Genomic DNA, 26,836 nt, shown 5'->3' with positions numbered 1-26,836 from the left:
GACATGAATATGTTCTCTGGGAAAATCCATGCTCACTGTTCTCCTTTTTGTTTTTATATTTCTGAGGCTGCATAACATTATATGCTACAAGTTATCCTCTGGATCCATCTTTTGCTCTACTGCAGTCTAGAAAGACTGGCTTCCTAATTTAAATACTTAAATTGGTTGCTGACATTTAAATTATATGGCCATCAGATCACATTTATATTTTTTGATATTAAAGATCTCTAGTAGCTTTCAGCAGTACCTTGGATGAGTAGCTCTAGTATGCAGAATAAATTCTATATAATCTACCTCAACTTGACCACTCCTCGTTGAGAAGATGAGTTTTTTATGGTGATCAGGAAATAGAATATATTATATACATTTGTAACACCAGGAATGGTAATGTTGGTTTAGAAGAAAAAATATATGAATGTAAGAGCTCACCTGAAAAGTGGGCTAATCTTAGAATTCTCATACTACAAACACTGGATCTGATATTTCATATACTAAGTAGATATTTTTATGCAGATATCTAAGTTTAGAAATCAAAGATGTGAAATACCAGAGTGGGGAAGCAACAAAACCTTTACATGTACTACTGAAATACAGTTGATCTTACTGTTGCTTACTGCTGTTTTACCAAATTAGTCCTGCTGTATTTGATGACTGACCTCAGTATGAATCATGGAGATCTTACTGTGTTGTTTCCTTCTTCTAAAGTCCCACCTCAACAATACTCTTTGAAATGAAGCTTTATGTGCAGATACTGACATGTCTATTCCTCATCCTGTTCACACAAGTGTTTCATCAGGTGGCATATTGCTCATAGCCAAACAAATAGTTGGCACATTCAGTTCCTCTGCATAGACTTTGCTATTCAAACAAAGAACATCTGTCTTGTTGGCCACATTCATAGCAGGTTACTGAAGATCAGAGAGACAAGCATATGGGTTTTTATTCTAGTGCTCGGACTGCATCTTGTAATGGAAGCAAACACAGTTCCAAGCAAACCCTGATCTATGACATGTCCTGTTCTTATAAACCATAACACGTGAACCCCTTCTGTAATACTCCAGCTGATCTCTAGATGGCCTTTTATTTTATTTTTCTGTTTGTTTTCTGACCCATTAGGGTTTTGTCTGTACATAAGTCAAACTTAGCCAAGTGGGTTTTCTTTTTTTAATTTCCATGAACAGCACCAATACAAAAGCCAGTTTCCAAATGCTCTCAGACACTCTGCTAGCTATTTTGGAGGACTGTTGACACTTCTCAAAGAAAAAAAAGTCACTGAAATACATGTAGGTAAAATTTATGCATGAAAATGCTTGATTAAATTTGGCTGCAACTTTGTAAAGTTTTGAAAAGTGTTTATTAGTTGAAAAATCATATTATGTGAAAATGAATTAACAAAACAGTAGCACCTGTAATGAATAACCCATTGATTGCACTGAGAATTTTTATATGAGTCATTATACCCTTTTACAGGTACCTCTGTACCTAAGGGTTTCAAAGACTGTATATATAATCCACAGTGTTCTGGTCTGCATCGCCTGTTATTAAATTTAACTTGAATTCATTTGAGAAGCAGAAAAAGAGCTGTACAATGTATAGCTACTTCAAATTTAAAACTTTATAATAAACAAGTCAGCACTTTCACTACCACTGTGTCCTTGAAATGCCCACTAAAATGGGGAATATTCTTTAATATTTCATGTCTTGTTACACATACTGCCATCAGGCACATGATTTATGGTTTTCTGGTTTTGCCAATTCGCAGGCACACTGACAAAGAATACCATTTTGATCACCTTACCCTAGTCTTAATTATAGCCTTCTTCACAAAGTAGTATTTAGATGTATTAATATATATTTATCTGCAGGGCATATTGCGAGTATAGGACAGCATTCCCTGATAGTCAGAAAAAGGCTTTGGAGCTGTCACCTGGCTTTGTACAGAATAGCAAGTCTTCTCAGACACTTAAAAAACCCCCATGAACACTTCAAGCTGCCGCATTGGGCAACTGTAAAGTATTTGTCACTAATTACAGACCAGAGTCAGGTAAGAAGTAACTTGCAGACCCTTTATTTGAGTACCCGGGCAGAAACGTGGTTCAGATCCTTTACGTGAATAATTTCTGGGGAAAAAAAAAAAAAAAAAAAAGCGCAAAATAATAAGACAAGACTTGTTAAGGGAAAAATATCTGGGTAAGTGGGTGAGCACGTAAGAAGGTGAGTCCTGTTTAAACGGCCCGGCTCCTCCCGGTGCACCGCGGCGTGACTACCACGGTGGTTTTAATTCACCGGTTACTTTTTATCCGCGCTAAAACCATCCCCAACTTCCACGTCCCTCTCAAATATGAAGACGCCAGCCCGCCAAACGTGCCACCGACACGCTTGAGCGGGTTTCCCTGAGGAAGTTAACGTGTAGCACCCCTTGTTTCGGGGTTCTCCGGTGGAGACGAGACTTATCCCCTACCGAAACAGACCCCTGGCCTCCGGCAGCCCCCCAATTTCGGCCGCTCCTGTCACAACAGCCGCTCTTCCCACACGTCCAGCCCTGCCGGAGGCCCCCCGGGTGCACAGTCACCCGCCGCCGCAGCCGTTAGGCTCTCCCGCGCGCCGGCGGAGGGCGGGGACCGCCGGCGGTGGGGGGGGGGAGGGGAGAGGTGCCCCCCCCACCCGCCCCGCCCCGCCCCGCCCCGCCCCGCCACCCCCGGCGCGCGCGCCGGGCTCCGCCGCAACAAAAGGCAACGCCGGGCACGAGGCGGCGGCTGCTGCCAGGCGCCTGCCAGTAGGGGGCGCTCAAGCCTCACCGTGCGGAGCCTCTGCCGGCCCGGGCTCGGCGCGCGGCTGCAGCGGGCAGCCTAACCGTCACCTCGGGGCCGCCGCTGGTCTTTCAGCGGCCGCTCCGCCCGCTCTGCGCTAGGTGTGCCTCTGCCTGGTCACCCTCCCTTGCCCCGGGCCGGCCCCCGTCACTTTTAAATCCCGGTTTCCTTTAGGTTGCTCCTTCCTTCACGTTCCCGGCGCTGCGGGGTTTTTATTCTGCCGTTTGACAGCCTCCGTCGCGCGCGCAGGGCAGCGGCGCTGCTCCCCCTCGTTCCGTAGGGGGGGGTAAGGGGGGGGGGTAACGCGACCTCCCTCTTTCGCCTCCCTCCCTCCCCGCCCGCTTCGCCGAGCCCCCGGGGACTGCGGTCTGCTCCGCGAAACTTTCCCGCTGCGGGGAGTTGCGCTGCGGCCGCGGGGAGGGCAGTGGAGGGGGCTCTGGAGGCGCCAGGAGGGAAGGTCTCTTGTTCCTGGCTGTCGGCTGGGCGAGCCCGCCGGTCCCGCAGACTTTGCCGTGATCCGCTTTTATTTTACGTGCCGCGTTCTCCTTTCTCCACCGAGTGGGTCAGGAAAGAAATCTCTGGGGAAGATGTATCTCTTCGAGGGTCTCCCTTTCCCAAGTGTCTGTGTACGTGTGAGAGAGGGGATTAATGATTAGAGAGCAGTTCCACAAAACCACTTACCGAAAAATTAGCCGCCCGCTAAATGGGAAGCGGTGAGGAGCAATCATGTGAATTCTACCTATACCCAACTGTAGAAGAGAGGCGGGGTGGTGGGGGGGGAGGTAGGGGTCGGGCATCTGCCCGCAGCAAGCCTGATTCCTAGCCCTGTGGCTGTCTTATATCGCCGTCCCCATCTCCCTACCCCGGGAGGAGAGGGACGCGTGGGTGTGGAGCACAGTGGTTTAGTCCACACCCCGCAGCCTCCCTTCCCCAGGCAGCCTCGGGAGCCGCGCTCATTCTCCTCCCTCTCCTTGCCAGCCGGTGTGTCCGCGGCGGCAGGAGGCGGAGGCGGCGGGAGGGGAGAGGAGGAGGAGGAGAGAGGAGCGGAGCGGAGCGGCGGACGCTGGGCTGCCGCGGCCGCCCGGGAGAGCTGCGGCAGCGGGAGGCCCCCGCACCCCCTGCCGCCCGCACCCCGCTGCCGCCGCCGCCACAACTGCACGGCGGCACTCCGCCGCCGCTCCCGCCCGCGGCTGCACCACGCTGGAGTTACTGCCCTCGAGCAGTTTCCGCTCTGGTTTTCAGTGAGGAGGGAGAGCTAGGGAACAGGGCTTTATTTTAGAGGGGATGCCGACAAAGTCGTTCCCCTCCTGTAGCACGTTGCCTGGGCGTTCCTATTATGGAAGTTAAGTGAGAAACTCTGCAGCTTGAGCTGATTTGGGAGAGAAAGAGAGAGAAAGGGTTAGGGGGAGGGCGAGAGGAAAGCAAAATAGCCAAACTAAGCCAATGGTTTTCCTGCAAAGTGCCGGGAAGTTTGTGGAGCACTTTCTAGGAATCAGGTTCTTTCTCAGAGTCTCTCCTTGTCTTCCGAAGAAAGAGCTTGCTTTTGGATTGCCATGGAGCCTAAAGGGACTCTTAGACACACTTGAATAATTCCTCCGCTTGGGCTGGATTGGTGGGAATTTAGGAAGGAGCGTGTGTGCAAAGCAGAAGCCTTCGGAGCTCGCTCGCTGCTCTAATCTGTATGGATCTAAAAGTGTCACATTCAAGACCTTTCCATCTGCAGCTTTTGATTTCAAGATTTCCCTTTCCACTTTAAGTAGCTGCTAGGAAACGGAAAACTTTTGGACCTACCTCTTACCGGCTTTGGATACTTTCTTTTGGATCTCTGTGGAATTGGTCTCGCAAGCTATCGGGATTGCTTTTAATATGTCAAAATGGGTCTGCTGACGCCACTCCTGCTCTTTGGATTTGCATTTTTTCAAGTCTATGGTAAGTTTGCTCATTTTAGATATGCCATTTCCTTGCAGAATTCCCCTTCATCTGAATCTGATTTGGGACAGCACATGGACGGCATTATAGGCTTTAACATTACACAGCATTAGCTTGTTTCTGGTATAAAAATGGTATTTCGGGGTGGGGGGGTGGGGGAAGAAAGGGGGAGGAATATATGTTTCCAATAAGCAGTCCTTCCCGTCTGCTAACTTAACGGGAAAATAACTTAGGCATTGAAGAATGCCAGCGTGATGTAGCGAGGAAAGAGTAAAAAACCCACTGTGCTAAATCTTTTCTTTTTGGGGGTGTTGGGGGGAGGGGGAGCGGGAAGGAGAAAGGAAAGACAGACAGCTGTTGTAGCTGGTACTACTTTGCCTCCTTCTATTGTTAAACTTTCCACCGAGAGAGCCGGCTGATGAAATAAATAGGTTAGTTCTGCCTCGGCTCCAGGTGAGGCGAATTGGCGGATTTCCAGAGTCCCCTCGCCGCCTCCTTCGGCGCTAGCGGCGGCTGGAGCAGGCGAGCGGCCGGCGCGCAGCACAGGGGGCAGCACGGCACCGACCACCCCGCTTCGCCTCCACCCACACCCCACCCCCTCCTCGCCCCGAGGGGCCGGGCAGGTGCGGCGGGGCTGAACAGCCACCGTAGGGCTCCGGTCGAGGGTGGGGCTGGAGGGTCTTGCCCATCATCGTCTCCCTCGTTACGGGCTTTTCGGGGGGAGTGTTGTCACGGAGCTTGGGAACCTTTGGGGAAAGGGTGGGTTCTTTATTCTCCACCCCCCAACCCCCCCCCCCCCCTCACCCCCCCCTTCCTCTTCTCCCCAGTGCCGCTCTCCCCCTTTGGGTCTGCTCTACAACACTCTTGCGGTTTTCAAGCTGAAGTAATGGATGGGGAGCTATAAATTAGCATCTTGGAGAAGTGCGCTGTAGCAGGGCGGAAACTTTCAGTGCAAGGGTGAATTGTCTTTCAAAGTAGGGGCTGGCGCTGTGCTGCAGCAGAGACGTTAGATGCATTACAGTACTTCAAGCACACAGCTAGGAAGCGAGCATCTGTAGCAGCCCAACAGTTGTACAAGAGTGTGTGCTGGGACCGAATACTCGGCATTCCTCCTATTGCTGAGCATTTGCATCTCTAAAGAGCCTTTTAGACTTAGGTGAAGTTAATGGCTGGGACCCTGGCTTGTTTTGCCTGTCTGTTACAGCAAACTTTGTTCCAGGAAGCAACTGCTTGCAGCATTTACTCTATCACTCCTGAAGCAAGGGCTCTCTAGGTTTATTGTTTGCAATCACAGGCTGCTTTGAGTATTTTTTCCCCTCTCATCTTTCCCCACCCCCTAGCAAGGAAGGAGGCAAAATCAACAAGGAGAGGGAGACATTCAAGTACACTTTTACATTGGTTGCATAATATGCTGTGCAGTTTAATATTTAGTTTGGTGTACTGGTAACAAAATTTCTGTATAATGTATGTACGTGCTGAACAGTAAGGAGTTTATACTGTGAAAGGATTTAATGGAACACTTGTGTCTATCAGCATGGTTTTAGTTTTGTGGGGATTTTGTTTTCTGTTTGTTTTATTTTCCTACTGGAACATATTTTGATGCTTAACTATAGGACAACCAGTGTTGGACATATCTTTGTATACAAACCGAGAACATTAGGCTGTAGAAATGTAATTATTAGTAAGTATTTAAAATTGTATATAGCTAGAAGGAATACAATTAAAGTACTCAGTGGAAGTGACAGAGTGAATCAGAGGAGCTTGGTGTTATAGAATGTAATTAATGTACCAGGCTGTTTGGAGATATATGAAACAAATGTAATTAACCAGCTTGCTGGAACGACAGGAGCAAGACATAATTTATTCCGGTTTTGTCATGGAGAACACAAGTAGAACCTTTGTTCTGGTTTAGCCTTACAGGACAAGGGTGTGTGTGTGTGGGGGGGGTGCAGGTGAAGCAGCTAATTTAGAGCTTGACCCTTAGAAAAAAAAATGCCAATAAACTGCCTAGTATAGATGTGATCCCACCCTTTTGTGTGAAGATGTTGCAGAGAGTAAGTTTGCCTACATTAACAACTCTTAAGGTGGGGGAGGGGGGAAAAGACTTATGGATAGCACATTATGACCAAGTAGAAAAAAGCTGTTATTGTCGAAATGACTAACAAGTAGCTTTGAAGAAATACTGGTGTGAAAGCCTGGCATGCAGTACTCCTGTCTCTTTAGGAACATAGTAATTACAGTTAGACCTTAGGGTGATGTACACCACCAGTTGATTTGAGAAAATATATATCAACATAGCATTATTTGTAATGCTTTAATTTAAGGAAAAAGGCAAACCCCAAGAGATCGTTTGTTCAATAATAGATACTTAATTTGTTTCCTATGTTTGAAAGTTACCTCTTAGTGCATTCCTGGTTTGGAGAGCCTTTTGTTGTTGGATTTGAGGTTTTTTTTGTTCTCTTGGCATCAGATCCAGACAGAGAGGGACACTAGTATTTGACTCATGTTAGCCATCCTCATCCTTGGGACATTAGATTTGTTTAGGGATTCAAAAGTGACATTACACAGCGTGTGGTGGTGTAGATCAAAATGATATTTTTTCTGTCCATGCTTTTATAACACCTGAAAAGTGCAGAGCTCAATGGAAATGGCAAAAAGAATACACATATATTTTATTATTGTGCTTTTGGTTTTCCTGTAGCCCTGCCCATATTCTTGCAGTCTGTTTAGGAAATAACTGTAGTTCCCTTCTTTAGCTGTCAATCTTGGTTACTGTTCTTGAAAAAGCAAACAAACAAAAATCACACACACACACATGCAAAACCCCAAACAAAGCCCCCCTCATTAGACAGTCTCTACAATAAAACTCTAGGTATTGGAGGTAAACCAGCAGATCATATTTTTTTAATAGTGTTAATTTGGTTTTTATTTAATTGTGATGTGGTTCGGTTTTTTGGGGTTTTTTTGGTTTGCTTTTTTTCCCTCCCAATCATTAGTGAAGCTTGGAAGAACCAATTTTAACAAAGAAGTCCACAACTGCTGAGAATACAAGTGTCTAGGTGTTACCTCAGGCACTAGTTTTAGTGGGTCATACACTTGTAACACTTTCAAGGAAAATTACAACCTTTTATGCCAGGCCTGGCTTCGAGGCAGTGTCCCTTGCAAACTGTGTTGTGCTCTTAAGTGTGTGATGGCGTTAAAGATATGAGAATAATTTTGAAAAGCAGCACCTTTTATCTGTATTAGTATATTTCAAAAGCACGTAATGAAAAGTATAAATCTGAAATGGTTGGTGGCTCAAGAATTCTTGGGGTTTTTTTTCAATTAATTTTATTTCTTCATACCAGTGAGCTACACATCTGTGGCCTTGTGCAGGTCTCTCTTGCCTACCAGAGAACATGGCTTACATATAAAGATAGAGTATATTCTTCCAGTGAGCATTTGAGCTGACAGGGTCTTGATCTCTCATGTGAGAGTTGCTGTTGATGGATAACCTTTGCTTCTGTGGAATGTGTGCATTTGAATGCATTGAGTAAAACTCTGAAGTGGAAAGTTTGTATTTTTGCTTCCTTTACCTTGTTCTTCCATAGGACCCAATTCTGCAAAGCATTTAAGAGTGCTTCCATCACTTACCCAGAATATCAGTGTAGTTAATAGGGATTTAAACGTTTGTTCCAAGTTAATAACATGCTTTAAACCTTTGCTGACTAGGGATGAGCTTATGCCCATGATGAAATGCTTTGCTGAATTAGTCTTAATATTTCGCTTTCTTTATGTTGTCTGGTAAGCTATTTATGTGGAAAAGATAAACAATGAGAAAATTTGTCATTGCTCTTCCAGAGATGGATATGTTTGAAAATTAATGTGACAATCCAAGTAACTCGGTTTGGTCCTTTGCTCTATTGGTACTCTGCAAAATGTCTGATACCCCATGATCCTTTCAGAAAAGGTAGAATAGGGGGGGTTAAATGTTTGTGAGCTGCACTTACTGCAATAATCCCTCCATTATGAAATTTCTGGAATTATGAGATTGATGTTCTTTAAGGAGAATAAGTTGTAGCACTGCAGGCTAAAGACATGTAAACTTAAAAGTAGACAAAATGATTTAAGTAGATTTTTAAGGATATATAAAAAGCGTCAAGAAAATGTGCCAAAAATTCAGTGAGAGGAAACAGAGGCTTTGGTTGTCTCTCCAGTCAACTGTTTCCAGGAGTTGCTTTTCTATAGCAATGCAGTGTAGGCTTATAGCACTAAATTCAAGACATGCTCTGTCTGCTGCTGAACCGTTCAGTGGAAATTACTAAAGAGTATGCAATGGCTTTTTAGCCATTTGCTACCCTTGAATTGCTATTCAAATATTGATCTCGGCTAAATAGATTGCTAACAGGTTCTGTACATTCTGTTTCAGCCACCTAAGAGGAACACTGCTGTCAGGTTTTATCTGTTATCTCAGCTGGCATGGCAGAGGTTGCTCTTCCTGTGGCTGCCATCTGGCTCACCACCTCTCATACCAACCTTGTGGAGGGTACTTAATAGTCATATTGATGCTGTCTCTTGCTAAGATGTTGGGTTTACTGGTGCCCTTTTCTGCATTTTTATAGCAATCTATTTTGTGTGCAGTGGAAGGTAAGCATTTGCTCTTGCCAAATAAATAACTGTGTTGGGTTTTTGATTCTGACTGAACAGATATTTCTGACATGTAACTACTGAATTTTTACAGAACGCTTACTGCTCTCCACACTTCCTTGCACTTTTATTTTTATGGTATATATTAAAAAAACCCCAACCTGTTAAATTTTGGTATCCATAAGGATATGGTATCTGATCTTAAGTCACTACTTCAGAAAGGGTCTTGAGAATACCTTTTATGCATGACTAATCATGTGGACCGTTAGTTATGTTAATTAGATCTTTGAATGCAAAAATATTGCTCAGAAAAAAAATTTATGGATGTAGTTTCTAGTTGTGCCATCTTTACTCTTACACCTGGCTTCTCCTATAAAATGCAGACTGTGGACTCTGCCCTTGAAGTTATGTGCCCAGAAGTTTGAGTCCTCGGTGTTGTCCTCACATCAAACCCTTTCATTAACAAAATAACTGTTGTTAAAAGGTGTTAACCACATGTGATTGTTATAGTGGATAATTACACAATACCTCATTAATTTAGGACCTGAGTCTGCACCACTTAAATCAGTAACAATTTTGCTACTGCATCCTTTGTGTGAAAGCCCTTGAAAGCTGTTGTTATTTTGACTTACTGTAAGTAAAGGTTTGGATCTTAATACATGTAATGTAACGAGTTGGCTTGTTGCTATATCCTTCCATGGGGATCGCTTCCAAACACTAGAGGCTACCAGTGCATGTTGCTGCTTGAGTTCTGTTTACTCCTTACTTGTTCCTATATTCTGTTCTTCACTAGTACAGAGCATCCCTTCATAATCAGAAAGCTGCGTTCTGTGCTGGATCGTGGATGTAATGATGTGCCTTCTTAATATTTTTTTTCAAGCCAAAAGTTCATGAAATAAGAAATGGCTTTTTAATTCCATCTCTGCAGCTTATCTTGGCCTTGCTGCCATGGAAGAGATCCAAGATGTGCTCTTAATTTTATTAAAATAATAACCTTCATCAATAAATGCATGAACAACAATAGACGAACTAACCAGTAGTAGCCATGTAATAACCTGCTGATACCTGTATTGAACTGCTGTGCTCTAGTGGCCAAGCCTAATTAAGATTCATCTTCATATTATGGACAAACGTGATGTGAAGATATTAACTTTAGAAGTGTTCTGGCAGAAGTAGCTTGTGCATATGCATTGAACTTGCAGTCTTTACCATTCTACATCAGCTTTTTTTTTTTTGCTAAACGGATTGTAAACTCACTAAATAGTGGTTATTATCTGCAGATCCCTGCAAATTTACACATCTGTCTAACCGTGGTTTGCACTAACTTTGTGGTTATTTTCTAGATAGATTTGCAAGCATTCTTCCTTGTGTTTTGTTGCACTACAACTAGGTAAAATGTGGGTAAAATCCACACAGCTTTGTTTTGTTTAATGATAAAGTTACTTGTTTGTCCTGTGTTCTAACAAGCAACAATGTGTCTTTGGCTTGCTGAAAATGGAAGACCACCCATCTTCTAGTGATTCTAGTGTATATTTTGGGAACAATTATGACTGTATACATCCAGATTCTAAAGCAAACTTTTTATGCTAGTTATCTGTCCTGCTTGTGGAAATTATTTAGCTCTGAAGATTATTTAGTTCTGAAGAACACAAAGATTTCAGATTAATTCATTATTTTCAGGTGCTCATTGCACAAGACACTATTCCAAGCTTGATTTGCAGCAAACTTAGTGATATATGATGCTTGCTTAGAATTGCCGTTCTTGTCAATGAGTCTTCACTGTATTCCTTCAGTTTTGTCAGAATTCTTCAGTCTAACTACAGTGAAAGACAGTGGCCTGTCTTTGTACTCTTTTATGTTTTGTTACCATTCACTTTTATTTTCTCTCATTGCTTTTTCTTAGATTGAGAGGGCAGTTTATTTGGTCTGATACATGGAAGTGAACTGGTAGCTTGAGTGGGGATGCCAGGAGTTGAAGTATGATACAACTCATTAGAATTTACTAGATGATTATGCCACAATCCGTGTTGTAGCATATGGTCTTCTAGTTTGCATTTATGTACTGCCTACATGGCTTTGGTGTAGTATGCCAAGGTGAGAAGGGTCTTTTTGTAATATGCTTGTCATAAATGCAGATTGGACAAATATGTAAAGAATAAGTGGCCAGAAGCAAGTTGTAAAACACAGTAAACTGTAGTTCATGTCTGTTAATCACTTACCATTGATTGCAAGAGAAAGTGAGTGGAAAAAAAATAACCTTTTAAAACCAAAATGTCAGGTAACTAACATCAGTCAACTTGTTCCTGGCTCATGGTGAATGGAGGAGCTGTTCATACCAGGGTTTCAGAGATACTTTTTTACTGCTGTGAAAATGTCAACAGTTAAGCAGCCTTTATAAGAATGTTTTTTTATGCCACATGAGCCTCATAATCATGGTTTCTCAAGTTGTCATTTGGTGCACTTTTCAAAGTCCATGTGCCCTGTAGCCCAGATTGCTTCATCCTGGCAAAAGGACTGTTCAATTTTTAACAGTTTATGGTATCCTAAAGAGAACTCTGTTACTAAAGGTTGGGTGATAGTTTCTTTCATATCAGTGTTATGGAAAATTCTAATGGTATAACAAGGCTGTTGGACTAGGACCTAGTTAAAAAAGTGTATTTTCTTCACCTGGATATCCTTTCTCTAGTCAGCTTGACCTTCTCTTTAAGATTGTCACAGCATAATGGAGGCAGCAAAAGAATCTGTGAGGAGATCCTCCTTTCTTTCCAGAGATGGAATACTGTGCTCAGTGCATAATGTCATCTCCTGTTGATGCTTATTGTTCCTGCAAGTACATGTACACTAGCCCAGTTCTCTGGAGAAGTGGTGCTGTGTGCTGGGGAGGAGTGGGATAGCAGCCTGATTCCAGGTATGTGGTTTGATGTATTAAAATACTACCCCATTTTCAAACAGCAAATGAGTAAGGAGAGAGAATAGCATGGGAACTGGGCTGCAGAGCAAGTGGCTGGGTCAGGCAGCACAGGGAATGAAAAGGGGAGCAAAACGCTGTCATGCTTAACACAATAGTGCTGATGCCTAGTAACTTCAGGGTTGTTTTAGACACAGTATGTTTAGGCTTTTATCATTGCTATGCCATTTGTACATCACTTATCCATGAAGTGAATAAACCTCTCTGTTAAATCTGAGTCCAGATTTGTTTGGAGTGGTTGCAAGAAAATGCTAAATTGTGATTTGATGCAGTGAGCCAAGCTCTTTGCTGGCTTTAACTTGATGTACTGAAGTGCTGTGATAGAGTGGTGGGATTTCTTGTGTATATGTTTTTATCATATGTAAGAGAAATTCAGTGGGCTAACTAAAATAGTTGGTTTACGTCATGGTGACAGCTATTAAACAAAGCACTTTCAGTGGAAAAAATGAACTATCAGAAATACTGCAGGCTGTATTTTACACTTGATCTATGACATCTGTTTTGTTGCCAAACTGGATTTTAAAATATAATGCTTTTATTTTAAGCTAGTCAATGTGATGTATCTATTCAGATGTATGCCCGAATTAGACTCTTTGGGTTTTTTAATTCTGCATGAATTTAATTCATCGTCCTAAACTGTGCAATGTGATGTTTACCTAATGAGACTGGGCGACTTGTTCTATAAAATCAAGTCTTATGAGGCAAAATCCCAGCTTGTCGAATAGGAGGATCCTATGATAAAATTGTCTTTTAGTATTGTTGTCTTTAGAACTCTAAAAATGGTTATCTGTGTGTGTACATCTAGACTTAAGAAAAAAGGGAGTTTTATCTATGTAGAGGTATAGTTATTTCTCTACACACTTACTTATAATGAAAGAAAAAAACTTTAGAAACTGTAAGGAATAGAATTTACGTCCCTGAAGGCAAAACTGTAAACAACAGTATGAACTGTTAGAACGCTGAATTAAAAGAAAATGAAATGTGTGACAAGTAGACAAGTAGATATTTAATTAAATATGAATCAGTGTAAAACAGAGCTATTTATTATTATTTACTGAATCCTTTTTGACAACTGCTCAGTTTAGGAAAAAATGCAAAAGAACATATGTCTGGCTTTGTATGACCCCAAATTTCTCTGTTGTCCCTGTCAGCAGACATCATGCCTTTTTTTCCCTAAGTGATTTTTGGTTGCTAGGAGAAGTGCAGTAATCTGTCGTGCTCTTACCCAGCAGCAAAACCGGAGAGTGTATTGAGGTAAAGAGAGGGGCAAAGCACAGTATAGGCTATGAATCACAAGTGGTCTCTAATATGGCCACTTTGTTCCCACTTTTTGTTTGAAAACTTTTGTTTTTACTAATGGTGTTTCTTTTCAGCTGATCTCTCAAAGTCATTCAGAGAGTAGAAAAAAAATAGTGCTGTTAAGAGTCCACTTAGAGAAACAAAAAAGGAAGGGGAGACTTTGAGTCTTATTCATGAGGCCACTGTACTAGCAATGTGCAACACCGTGAATAGCTTCAGTCAGCAGCTATTAAAACTGGATGATTGATACCTTCTGGGTTTTTTTTGCTAGGACTAGAAAGTACACAGACAGTCTTCATAGTGGTCCTGCCAGTTTTAATGTAAAATGTGGAAGTTGTTTAAAAACTATCTCGAAACTTCAGTGCGTGCAATATTCCTGAAGCATCCCTGGAAAATTCAAATGTCATGTTGCATACATTTGTTAAAATTAAGAAGAGAATTGCTAATAACCCTGCTACTCTTGCTCTAGCTTGTAAAACCCTTTATTCCCTCTCAAAATCACGTTTTTTGTATTAACTCTGTACTGTGGCAAAAATCACTTGACCATCACGTTCTATAATGATCTGAAAGTGTCCAAATGTCATTGGTTCCTTTCAAACTGTTGCAGTTAAACATTATTTTATGTGGCTAGATGTTGTAACAGGTATAAGTTATAAGGCAATCTTTTCTATATCAATAAACTATTGAAATCATGAGAGTTATGGTGGCTTTCGCTTGAAATTGATTGCAGGATGAATGTATAGGAAATACAATCTTGAGTACTTAGTGAAACATAGCCTTAAGAGCAGTCTTAAACCAACTATTATATCTCTCAAGAAAGATTGCTGAAGAGGTTGTGTGTGTGAGTCCTATTGATGAGGAAATAGAACGTGTGAGTAGAGAGCTGCGATTTGCGCTGTAGAAACAGATGACTGCTCGTGAATAGAGCAGGCCACTGTATCATTCCTTAACAGGAATAAGTGGTGGATGGCTAAGGGTCTCATTACCAATTTAGACTATCTTGTTGACTCAATTTAGCGACATGCAGATAATAGAGAAACTCAATGATGATGTAATTGGAAAAATAGTGCATCAACTTGTTCCAATTTGTTATTCTCATTTGAACAAAATAGGTTTCACCCGTATTTGTGAGGGTATTGGGTCACCTGGCAGTACTGGATTCAGTCCCAGTGTAATTCAATGGAATCTGTGTTTATTTAGGTCAGGCCTAAATTTGCCCTTGGGGAAAGATGAAGATGTAAGAGTTGTAAGGTAAATTACAGGGAACTGGCTTTATCTTGCGGTCTGTTGATGGCAGAAGGGAGCGTGTGTGTGTTTCTTCAGTGTGTGGTGGGGTTTTCTTATTTTTCTTCATGGTCCACAGAGACTTTAGGAGTAACTTCAATACAGTACAACTGAGCTTTCAGTTACTGCCCTGACAGCTGAAAGGTTGAGCCTCAGGGTTTTTCCTCACAAATTACAACAGATGTTGCCTCAATCGTTCTTCAGTGATAGCCCAAAAGCACTGTTGTCCTTTTTGCTGAGAACTGTGTTGGAAAACAGATACTTTGTCACTGCATGTGGATCACCTGGACAGATCAGAGAGCTGGGTGATCACCAACAGAATGAAGTTTTAACACGGGCAAGTGCTGGATTCTGCACCTGGGAAGGGGCAAACCTGGCTGTGCATACAGACTGGGGGATCAGATGCTGGAGGCCAGCCATGCTGAGAGGGATTTGGGGGTCTTGGTTGACAGCAAGTTAAACATGAGCCAGCAGTGTGCCCAGGCAGCCAGGATGGCAGCTGCATCCTGGAATGCATCAAGCACGGCATTGCCAGCCAGTCCAGGGAGGGGATTGTCCCACGCCACACTGCACTGGTGTGGCCTCACCTCGAGTACTGGGTGCAGTTTTGGGCGCTACAGTACAAGAGGGATATAAAAATACTGGAGAGTGTCCAGAGGAGTGCTGTGAGGATCTGGAGGGGAAGTCTTAAAAAGGAGAGGCTAATGTCCCTTGGTTTGTTCAGCATGGAGAAAAGGAGACTGAGGGGAGACCTCATCACAGTCTGTGGCTTCCTGATGAGGGGGCACGAAGGGGCAGGTGCTGAGCTCCTTTCTTTGATGACCAGTGATAGAACCCAAGGGAACGGCATGAACCTGTGACAAGGGTGGTTTACGTTGGATATTTGAAAGAGACTCTTTACTGAGAGGGTGGTCAGGTGCTGGAACAGGCTCCCCAGGGAAGTGGTCACAGCACCAAGCTTGGCTGAGCTCAAGAAGTGTCTGGATGACACACTCAGTCACATGCTCTGATTTGGCTGGCTTGTGAGGAGCCAGGAGTTGGACTCGGTGATCCTGATGGGTCCCTTCCAACTCAGGATGTTCTATGATATTGGTTAGCAACATCACACCTGTTGGTGTGTTAATATAATATACAGGACGTGCTCATTACTACTGGGGAGTTCCATGGCAGAAAGGAGGATGAGATCTGGTCTCTCAGAATACAGTTGATGGTGGCAGAGGTGTGCTAGCATAACAGGTGGAGGAGGAAGGGATAACTTGAACTGCCCTTGCTGCTGCGTCTCTTTACCTGCCATTTAAAGAAAGGCAACTTTTGAGGTCTGGGAGGATCACAAACTGTGAATCTGTCCTCCAGAAACAGGTTTCCTTCCTGCTACTTGGTAGTCTTGTTGCACTGCATTATGAGAGAGAAAAGATGTAGAGGGGGATTCAGCACCGCTGGATTTGGGACAGGGGCTAGGGGAGCAGACACTGCTGTGAGAAACACTGCGTTATGCCTGCCGGTCCTTATCTTTTCCTTCTGTAGTCTGCTCTGTGTTTCTGGGAGTCCAACTATGATAAGGAAGAAGTCGGGAAAAAAGAGGTAGTTCTGGACCTGTTCGAAAACAGAGGAAACCTATTGTTTCTAGGTGTCATTCAGCTGTTTTACCTTTATGTTCTTGCATTTCCCTCTTCATGTGATTTAATGTGCCAAATGAAGCCTCATTTCTTCAGAGAACTTATCTGTCCCTCAGAGCCCAATTAACTTATAGGATAAACTTCTTTCAGATTAATCAGTATACATCTATTTAGGTAAGGACCAGCTATGGCTACAATATTGAAGATGAGGAGTAACAAATTAAGGCAGGCTTATGTACACTTTTCCTGTCATATGATATGGAACAAATCTGTTGTCATATCTTATTCTTTCTGTCTATTAAATCTATTCCCTATGTTTTTGCTGTAAGGAAAGATGTGTGCAGCTTGCTTGTCAAGTTTCAAATATGAAATCTCACTGTCAATGCTTTGTGTTTGTAATTCTAGAACATTTCCCTTTGCATATCTCAGAAAATGAAAGGCCTTAGCTTACTACACAGCAATCATTGAAGTTGGAATATCTAGGTTTATTCTAGGTCACAGAGAAAAAAAAAACATGCTGTGGTGTTTATAGATTTTTAATTCTTGTGCTGCTTGGCTGCTGCTTTGGTCCACGTTCCATTCAGTTAGCCTGCTTCCTTATATATCATGGCTTCTTCTAGCTTGTTTCCTTGTTGATTGTTTTAGGGCTTTTTCCAGCTTTTTTCTGTTCATGTCATTCTTCTCTGGTTAGTTTAGGTTGGTATTTTCTAACCATGTTGCTTGAATATCATGAATGAAAGGAGAAAAAAAAACAGAAACCCAGGAAAAGTTGGGAGGATCACAATGTTGGTGATGGAGGCACAAGTATAAAACTTTGTTCTTTGGCAGGATTACTTGGTGAATTCCGTGTGCATAGAAAACATTCTGTGGAAGCAGAATATCCTGCCAGCCCTAACAATTAACTCAAATGAACAAATAAAATTAAAAAAAAAAGCGCCGAATTTTGTGTGAAGTTGGAAGGAGGCACCTTCCTGAACATTTAACCATGTCTCAAGTCTATCTTGTAATTTTTAAGCATGTAAGTCTCCACTGCGTTCTGGAGAATTCTCTCCTTCAGTCTAGAGATAATCACAGATAATTATGTTTACATGTGAATTGTTAGGTTTCCTAGTCTTATAAATAGATAAAGTTCAACTATTTGTAAAATATCAATACCTAGAAGTGCAATTAAGCTTAAATAAATGGAATTTTAAAAATGCTGTACACTGATATATACAATCAATATTAAAAGGTAAAAGATGGCATAACAGTAGGCATAGACAATATTAACAGCATTCAAGGAAAGTATTGTGCTGATACTACTGTTAAAATTGTTATTATTTGAAGACTTAATTTATGTGTAATAATCTGTACATGATATATTCATATAGTGTACATAATACAACATCTACTATGCACTCTGTCTTGTAAAGAACTCAACTTACCATATTAGCTGGGTGAAATACTTTTTTGTATGAAGTTTTGTATTGTTTTAATTATTTATTTATTTTTTTAATTCACAGTTTATCTTAGTTGTATTGAAGAACAAATGTGATGTTTTGTAGTGGGTATAACTTGCGTATGAAATCCTGACTCAACGAAAGATGCTAGAAACTGTCATCAGCATCAGTGTGGCCACAGTTTTGTTCTCCAGTGTTGAGCAATGTGGGAGTCTATGCAAAGAAGGAAGTCGGTGTTTGGTTTTTTGCCGTTGTTGTGTGGTGGTTTATTTTTTTTCCCAGTAATTACACAGGGTGTAAGAGATTGACTTAAAATGAAACAGACCTGTAATCAGAAGGGTTAACAGATGCCAGAAGCTTCACCTGTGCTCAGTTAGATAACTGGTGGGAAGGTAAGATAATGATGCACGACACATCCAGTAGTGAGCAGTGTGGTCAGCAGCTTGACAAAGAAGTCTGTAACACTACTAAAACTGTTAGTTTAAATATGGATTCAGCTAGAGGCATGCTACCAGATGAATAACTGTCCTGTTCCATCCAGGACGGGGTTGATTTTCCTAAGAAGCCAGCACAGGTGAGCTGAGCTGGCCAAGGATGTTTTCCACAGCACATGATGTCCCGCTCCCCATTAAAGGGGCTGGTTGGGGAGGGGCAGGTCCGGGACAGGCTGAGTACGGGCAGAGTGTCTGGTTGGTTATCAGGTCGGTAAGTGCCTTGTCACTATCATTTGTGTGTTCAGCCATAAATTCTATTTCATTTCCACCTCCCTCTGCTGTCCCAAGCAAACTACCCTTACCCTGTTCCACTGTTTGCCTTTGTCTGCTTTTTCTCCTCCTCGTCCTGCTGGGCGATGCAGGGGGGAGTGAGCGATGTGTGGGACTCAGCTCTGGCTGTGGCTCAACTATGACTACCACATCCTGCAGACAGAGCACTGCAGTACAACTGGTTTCCCATCTAAATACAATTCTTGTCCAGTTTTCTTTATGTATAAGACTCACAGGGTCATAATTCTTAAACCTACTTTAGAAAGAAGGTTTCAAGTTCGACTAGCTGAGCTGAGCTGCAGAATTCTCAACAAGTTTCTTTGGAAGTGAGACTCCAGTGGAGGAATTGAAATGTAGAAAAGAACAGTGCTATCTAAAAGCCTGTACATTGAGTACAGGGAAAAGAAATAAATTCTTTAATATTCTATGTTGAATGTTCAGAAGGTGTTTCAGAATGTAGTTTGCTTGCTTAAAGCTTTTTTATAACTTGGTATGAATTGGTTGCACATGCATGTGATATAAATAAAACCAAACTGGGTGTTATAAGCCAAAGAAATGAATCAGCGAATGATTCTATTGCATATATTCTTGGTACAGCACTCTTGGAGCACTATAAATAGATATTGCTTATTATTTTTGCTTGGATTTATTTTTTGCTTTAAATGGCAAATAGAATTATTGTTAGCAGACCTTAAAATCACTTGGTTGTTATTTACTTAGAATATTTTGAGGGAAAGAATGAATGTCCTTATTAAAATATTTGTTAATAGTGTCTGAATGTTGGGACAGGTAGATAAATTGTAGTACAAATTACTAAAGATTTTTCTTTGTCTCAGGAAAGAAATTATGTAGCACACTTTTTCAAGTGCTTGTAATATGAGCTACCTTTTCCTGGAAAAAGCTAGATCCAAGGGGCAGAGAAGGGAAGTTTGGAAAAAAATGGAGTAGCAGTTTTGGTCTACCGACTGGACTAAAACAACTGAAGCAAAAGAAACACAGTAGAAAAATAAATACCCATCTCACAGATGTATCACAAAGTTCTTTTGCTCCTTTCTGAATATGTCAAAATCAGCAAAAATATTGCTGTAGTTTCAGTAATACCTTCTTTAAAAGTAGGTCTTGCTGGCTTTGTTTATCTTTTCCAGTAATGGAAGAGCTTTTGCCCTGTAAGGATTTTTGGAGGATTTGCTCACTGCCAGTAAATATGGCAAAAAGTAGGATAGGAGATCAGTCCACTAAGGTGTTTGAGTGTTCATGGAATATACACCTAATATAATATAAATGTCACTGGGTCTTGCTTCCCTTCCCCCTCATGGGGAAAAAAATCAATACATATGCTTTGGAATACTTCCCTTGACAAAATGAGATAGACAATGATGATAGATCTGGCTAACTGTCTGGCAGAATGCCTGTCTCTTTGATAGACCAAATATTTGGAACTTTTTGAGAAATATTGTTAGAACATAATATTCCTGCCATCTGGCACTTCTTGCTCACTTCAGTGAGATCCTTTGGAGGTAAGTGAGAAACACTTCTTAAGAAGTTAAAAATGACAATTCAGAATATTGAAACCTGGTGTGAGATTCCTTTATTGAAGACATACCTTAGGATGTAATAGAATAATACTCCTGTAGACATATCTTGTCGCATGAATTTGCTTTCTGCAAAGATTTATACACAGTGAATTACACCACCTCTTGTATCATGAGAGGATGCCATATGAAGGCAATTGTCTCCTGACACATAGCCATCATAAACTTACCTCAGTGCAGAAGTGGACATGTCAGACTTCGGCCTCTTTTTCATTCTTTTTAATTAGTAGGTCTTGGTCAAAACAGGATTATTGTGTTGTCTAAACTGACAGAACTGTGTGATGTTCTTGCAGTGTTTGCCTGAAGGCTGAATGAAACATCGGTGTGTTGAGACAGCACAAATGCTGATTTGGTAAAATTGGAGCGATTTTTGAATCTATATGGACAACTATGGTCTGTTAAAATATTTTGAAAAATTATTCTAAGTCTTTCACTAATCTATGTTTCCTCACTTATTTTATTATTATGTGTATTTCAAAATGCCTTTCAATTTCAGCAGCAATTGAGAGAGTAGAAATCTGATGTTGCTTATTAGTGTTATTTGTAAACTAGCAGTGATCTCCTAATTTGAGGAATTTCAAACAATTATCATGGCCACTACTTCAAACGATTTCATTTGAAAGCCCTATTTGGGCTGTCAAAATTTAGCCCCTGATAAAATGGCACTACCCCTTCTAAAAAATATATTATGTGGAAGGCGTACAGTTTTGAGGGTAAAAATGTAGTCTGAAAAATATAAATGTCCCTTCTTCAGGTTTATTGTAAATAAGAGGTATTTGTGCATTGTTGGATGAAATGGTTGTCTTTTACCTCCAAGGCACCAATTTAAATTAATCCCTAAATCCTAAATTAATTGAGATAAATGGTTTTAGCTTTGTCCCTGGCATAAAGAAGCCCATATTACAAAATCGCCATACATCTGGTTTTGCAGACTTGGCATAATTGGCATTCCCTTAGGACTGAATTGGCATTGAAAGGGAACTATTTCTTATTGCTTGGGAAGGTGTTCCCTCTAGGTCAGGGTAAACGTCATTGTTAGGTCTGTGAAGGAAATCTGCTCCTGCCTCTACTATTTATCCATGGCTGAAAGATTTGTCAAAAATATTTAAAATGCTATAGCTGTTCTTTTTAAATTACTAAACAAACCAACTTAGGAATAAAGAAAGTAAATCAATATGAGACAGGGACCTTATTTCCTTACATCTGGTAGGAATTCAAATGCTCAGCGACATTAAAAATTGCCTAACATCATTTGCTCATGACAGGTAGTCGTTTAACACTCAATGGTGGTCTTTTGAACTTTATGAAAGATGGACATGTGGAAAGACATATAAATTATTGTCGGATACATTATTATTTACCCAGGACTCTGTTGAGCATGAGTGACAGAAAGCATGTGGCTTCCTTTTCCCAATTTCCCTGTAGGATCTCAAAGAAATTGCAATTTCTTTTCTTTTATTGTGAGGTTGATGAGGCCCTGGCACAGGCTGCCCACAGAAGCTGTGTCTGTCCCCTCCCTGAAAGTGTACCAGGCCAGTTTGGATGGGCAGGGACACCTTTCACTAGACCAAGTTGCCCAAAGCCCCATGACAGGGGGATGGAACGTGATGATCTTTGAGGTACCGTCCAACCCAAACCATTCTATGGGTGTGTGGTAGATGTGGCACTTAGTGTCAAGTCTACCCCTATCCAATGTCCATTATGTTTACAGTTGGACTTGATAATCCTGACGTTCTTTTACAATCTAAGTGATTCTGTGATTCTATCCTTCCTCCAAGGGAACAGCCATAGGTGTGGTACTGCTGTTAGCTGGAGAGTTTGTGTTTGTTTTCCTGTTCTTGCTCTTATGTCTGCTGGACTGAAGCTTTGGAGCTAAAGTCCTGTAACTGACTTTTTCAGCTGGCAGAAAAATGGGAGAGGAGTGAAGGATCAAATGTGGAACTTAAACCAGTGCATCAGTCATATTCATTGAGTTCTTTTTGTTCTCTTCCAGTACTATGAAGAGAAATAACTTAAAAATGCAAGGCTGACAAATTGCGCGTGTATATCTATCTATCTATCTATCTGTCTGTCTGTCTATCTTGGCTAGTTATGGGACAATCTTATTAAATTCAGGGAAGATTACAGAATTTGTTTCATGCTGATTTACTTATATCCTTGTTTGAAAGCAGCACACATCATTATTTGTGTCTAAAAATAATAGTTTTGGAAAACTATTTGTAAAAAAACGTTCTGGTTTATCAGATGTCTTTTTATATGACGTACTTGAAAAATATTTTACATAGTAGTGTTTTATTAATTTTTATAAAGTTACTGACATAAAGGAATCAAACTGCCTCGTGTCTGCAGCAGGATTTTATATACAAAGTTGACTTAGATGTCTTAAGTATGTCTAAAGTTTGGGCTACTTACAAGAGCTACATATTAGGTAAAACTTAATTATATATTTCAATATGTGCATTTTGTACTTTTTTTTAATAGGTGTTGGGCTGAGTGGGAGGGGGATGAGAGAGGAGTGAGAAGAAAAAAAGCTTTTAAATTGACATAGTGTTAACAAAACATGGGATGAATGGTCTTACATAGTTGCTGTTATTTCTAGAGGTAGAATTATGTGGTAAAATTTATTAGATGAGCAGTTTTAATAAAGCATACATCTTGTCTTTTGCTGTATCCTGTAGAACTTATTGTCAGGAATAGCAGATGTGAGCTGTTCTAAGCCTTAAGTAGCTAAAAGGGATTAACTTAACACAGAGGATTTACTAATGAAGACATCGCACTTAGGCACACACGAGGAAAGTGAGTTGTTGATCAAGATATCATTCTATCTAGTTGACCTAAATGCTTTCCTTTTTTCTTTAATGCTACTTATAAGTGTAGCATATTGTATCAATGTAATTGAATACTATTTTCATATTTTGTCTTCCTGCTCTTATAGTAGTTTTACAGTGTCTGTCAGAGTAAGATACAATTTATTGACAGATAGACATGACAGGCATACTGTAGGCTGTGATGGCAACCTGTGTAGTATTTGTTCTTCTTATACTTCATTTTCATATGCCTAGGGATATATTCTACTACTTGAACCAGTAAATAGGTTTTTTTGAATGGATGATGAAGGTAGTTCTACTCTTCTCTGGGATTTGTTCTAAAAAACACAGACAAGCAAACAAAAAAATGTTGTGTTTTTTTATTCAATACTCCTACTTTGCTTTTATTCTGTAAACTATTTAGTTGCATAGCTGGAGGCTAGGTAAGCATCAACAAGGTTAAAAAACCAAACAAAATCAAAGGCAGTACAAAGTAGTTTCTCTGCTTAAACATAGGGTGACTTGATGACAACTGGCTTTGTGGTCAGTCTGTCTTTGAATACTGACTTGTGTAATTATTAGTTTGGAAGGGTGGGAAGACCTGCAAAAGGCTGGGTCACCTCCTTTATTAAATTTTTTTTTTCTGAACAATTTGTGATCTTGTCAGAATACTAACTTTGTAGGCGGAGATCAAGCAGCTGTCAAAAAGTTAAACATGCTTGTTGCTTCCAATTCCTTCACTTGCTTTCTAATATCAGCTGCAGGTTTTGCTGTGGAACTGACCACCTTAATCTGTATTTCTAATGTATCTTTGCTGCACAGGATTGAAGCATATTTTAAAGTACTTTAGACTTACTATCCCAAGTGAACCAGTCTGGGTATTTGGCTGATAGATAATGAGATCACTTTTTTTATTACCAGTGCTTTAACTTCTTCATGTTAAATAGTTCTTTAAAATGAAATATTACTGATAGTTGTGTGTATGCATAAGCAGATTTTAAAACACCCATGTTGTGCTGGTTTTGACAGGGGTAGTTATTTTTTTCATAGTAGCTAGTATGTGGCTATGGTTTGGACTTGTGCCAAAAGCAGTGTTGGTAATAGATGTTACTGATGAGCAGCTTAGACAGGCTTCTGCTCCTTCTCGCACCCTGCCACCAACCATAAAGAAGCTGGGAGGGCACACAGCGAGAACAGCTGACCCCAACTGACCACTGGGATATTCCTTATCATATCATAGAACAAGTTAGGTTAGAAGAGACCTTTAAAGGCCATCTAGTCCACTCCCCTCTCTCCCTCCCCCCACTCTGAAGGACATATTTATTAGATCAGGTTGCTCAGAGCTTCATGAAGCCTGAATGCCTACAGGGATGAAGTCTCCACCACCTCTTTGTGACACCCGTTTCAGTGTCTCGCCAGCCTCATAGTAAGGAACTTCTTCTTAATGTCTAATCTAAATCTCCCCTTTTCTAGTTTAAAACCATTGCTCCTTGTCCTATTGCTACATGCCCTTACAAACATGCTCTCTCCAGCTTTCCTGTAGGCCATTTCAGGTACTGCAAGACCGCTATAAGGTCTTCCCTGAGCCTTCTTCCAAGTTGAACAAGCCCAACTCTCTCATCCTTTCTTTGTAGGAGACATGCTCCAGCCCTCTGAGCATCCTTTGGGCCTTCTTCTTGGACTTGTTCCAGGAGGTCTGTGTCCTCCTTGTGTTGAGGGCTCCAAAGCTGGACACAGTACACCAGAGCAGAGTAGAGAGGGAGAATCACTTCCCTCAATCTGCTGACCACACTTCTTTTGATGCAACCCTAGATGCAATTGGCCTTCTAGGCTGTGGGTGCACATTGTTGGCCCATGTCCAGCTTTTCATCCCTCAGTATTCCCAAGTCTTTTTCTGCAGAGCTGCTCTCTATCACTTCATCCCCCAACCTGTATTGGTAGTGAGGATGGTCCCAACCTAGGTGCAGGATTTGCACTTGTCCTTGTTGAACTTCATGAGATTTGCACAGGCCCACCTCTCTAGCTTGTCCAGATCCCTCCGGATGACATCTCATCCCTCTGGTGTGTTGCGGGCACTACCCAGTCTCGTGTCATCTGCAAACTTGCTGAGGGTGCACTCAATCCCACTGTCTATGTTATTGATGAAGATATTAAAGAACACTGGTTCCAGTACAGATTCTTGAGGGACACCGCTTGTCAACCATATGACATCATGCTCAGCAACCTGGGGGAAGAAGGAAGCAGGAAGACTTTTGGAGTGATGGTGTTTGTCTTCCCAAATCACTGTTAGGTGTGCTGGAGCCCTGCTTTCCTGGGGATGGCTGAACACCTGCCTGCCCTTGGGGACTGGGGAATGAATTCCTTGCTTTGCTTTGCTTGTGCACGCAGCTTTTACTTTCCCTATTAAACTGTCTGTACCTCAACCCACAAGTGTTCTCCCTGTTAATCTTAAAATTCTTTTACCCATCCCACCAGAGGAAGGCAAGTGAGTAGCTGGTTGGGGCTTAGCTGCTAGCTGGAGTTAAGGCACAGCACACACATGTAATTATCAAAGAAATGTTCTCTTGTAGGGAAATATAAAGATGTTATTTGTAAAAAAGAATAGTGTTTTGAGTAGAACCAATATAAAAGTGAACAGTCATTTAGGGAGTAGTTTTCAAACAAGGAATGGTTAAGATTCTGCTCTGACAACCAGAGTTGTCTTTAAAACTGTGCAAGCTACTAAGAACTAGTCAGAGTGTATACCTTTCAAAAGGATGTTTATTCTAGCTTTCTGGTATATACTAGGCATATACTATGATTTGTGGTCTGTTATTAATGCTGTTCTTATGCAGTATATATAGAAAAGAAGATGTGATAGGCATTTATTTTGTAGATTATTTCTCTTACTATTACTCTTCAAACTAAATGAAAGTTCTCAGCCATTACCATATATGATTTTTTTCTTTAAATCGTGAAGGTGTGGCTGGGTTGCACCAAGCTATCCCCTTCTCTTTTGTCTTATGGTAGATAATGAATTTTGGAAAGGGAAAAAAATGGGGTTAGTACTTAAGGTCATTCCCTGCTTCGAAGTGTTTGTGGCTTATTGACTTCTGTGGTTAACTTGTGTGAATTTGGTCAGCTGTGTGAATTTGGGGTATAAAAAACCCTCAAAAACCCCACTTATTTGCTCTTTCATTTTTGAGGACTTTTGAGTAGAAGTAACAATAATTCCAGCAAACCTTTTGCCATAGGGTTAGCTGATATCTATCTATAGATCTGTTTTCTTACTCAGCATTCTTAGGGTATTGACAGAACTGAAGGGATTGCTATAGGCAATTTTTTTTTCTTGCTACAGCCAAATAAAAGAATATTAAATTGCAAACATAGGCTTGGTACCTGTTGAGGAAAGCATCAAAATAAGTTTTAAAATACAGGCTATTCTGAAGTCTTTTGCACCACTGTAGTGATTTTGCCTGCAAGGTTAGTAATATAATCATTTGAGGTTGTTGCTTTTGATATTGATGTTAACCTTTAGGATGGCTGATAAACTGACTTTCTCCTGGCAGGCATCATTAATAGGAGGTTCTGTGCTGTCCTGAATAATTTTCCTCACAATTAGCAGCATTGATCTTGTAGGTGCAGCAGCAGCTGACATTCCTTGAGAAACTCATCAAATACAACTGGTTGCAACTCACACTGAACTGTAAGGCGATTGTTCCC

At 41.2% G+C, this 26,836-nt stretch overlaps 1 protein-coding gene across 1 annotated transcript in view; it reads left to right on the top strand.

The window, feature by feature from the left end:
* Window positions 1-4,684: 4,684 nt before the first annotated feature.
* The window catches only part of ROBO2 (roundabout guidance receptor 2), a gene marked incomplete at its 5' end in the record, with an annotated part of 461,552 nt that continues 439,400 nt past the window's right edge, over window positions 4,685-26,836 (top strand). The window contains one exon of the mRNA XM_084279241.1: window positions 4,685-4,739. Coding sequence (XP_084135367.1) covers window positions 4,685-4,739 — 55 coding nt within the window. The remainder of the gene's footprint in view (window positions 4,740-26,836) is intronic.

Source organism: Gallinula chloropus, assembly GCF_964237585.1.
Source record: "Gallinula chloropus genome assembly, chromosome: 1".
NCBI lineage: Eukaryota > Metazoa > Chordata > Aves > Gruiformes > Rallidae > Gallinula > Gallinula chloropus.
The sequence above is the reverse complement of the archived record's forward strand: the minus strand, read 5'-3'. Positions and strand labels throughout refer to the sequence as shown.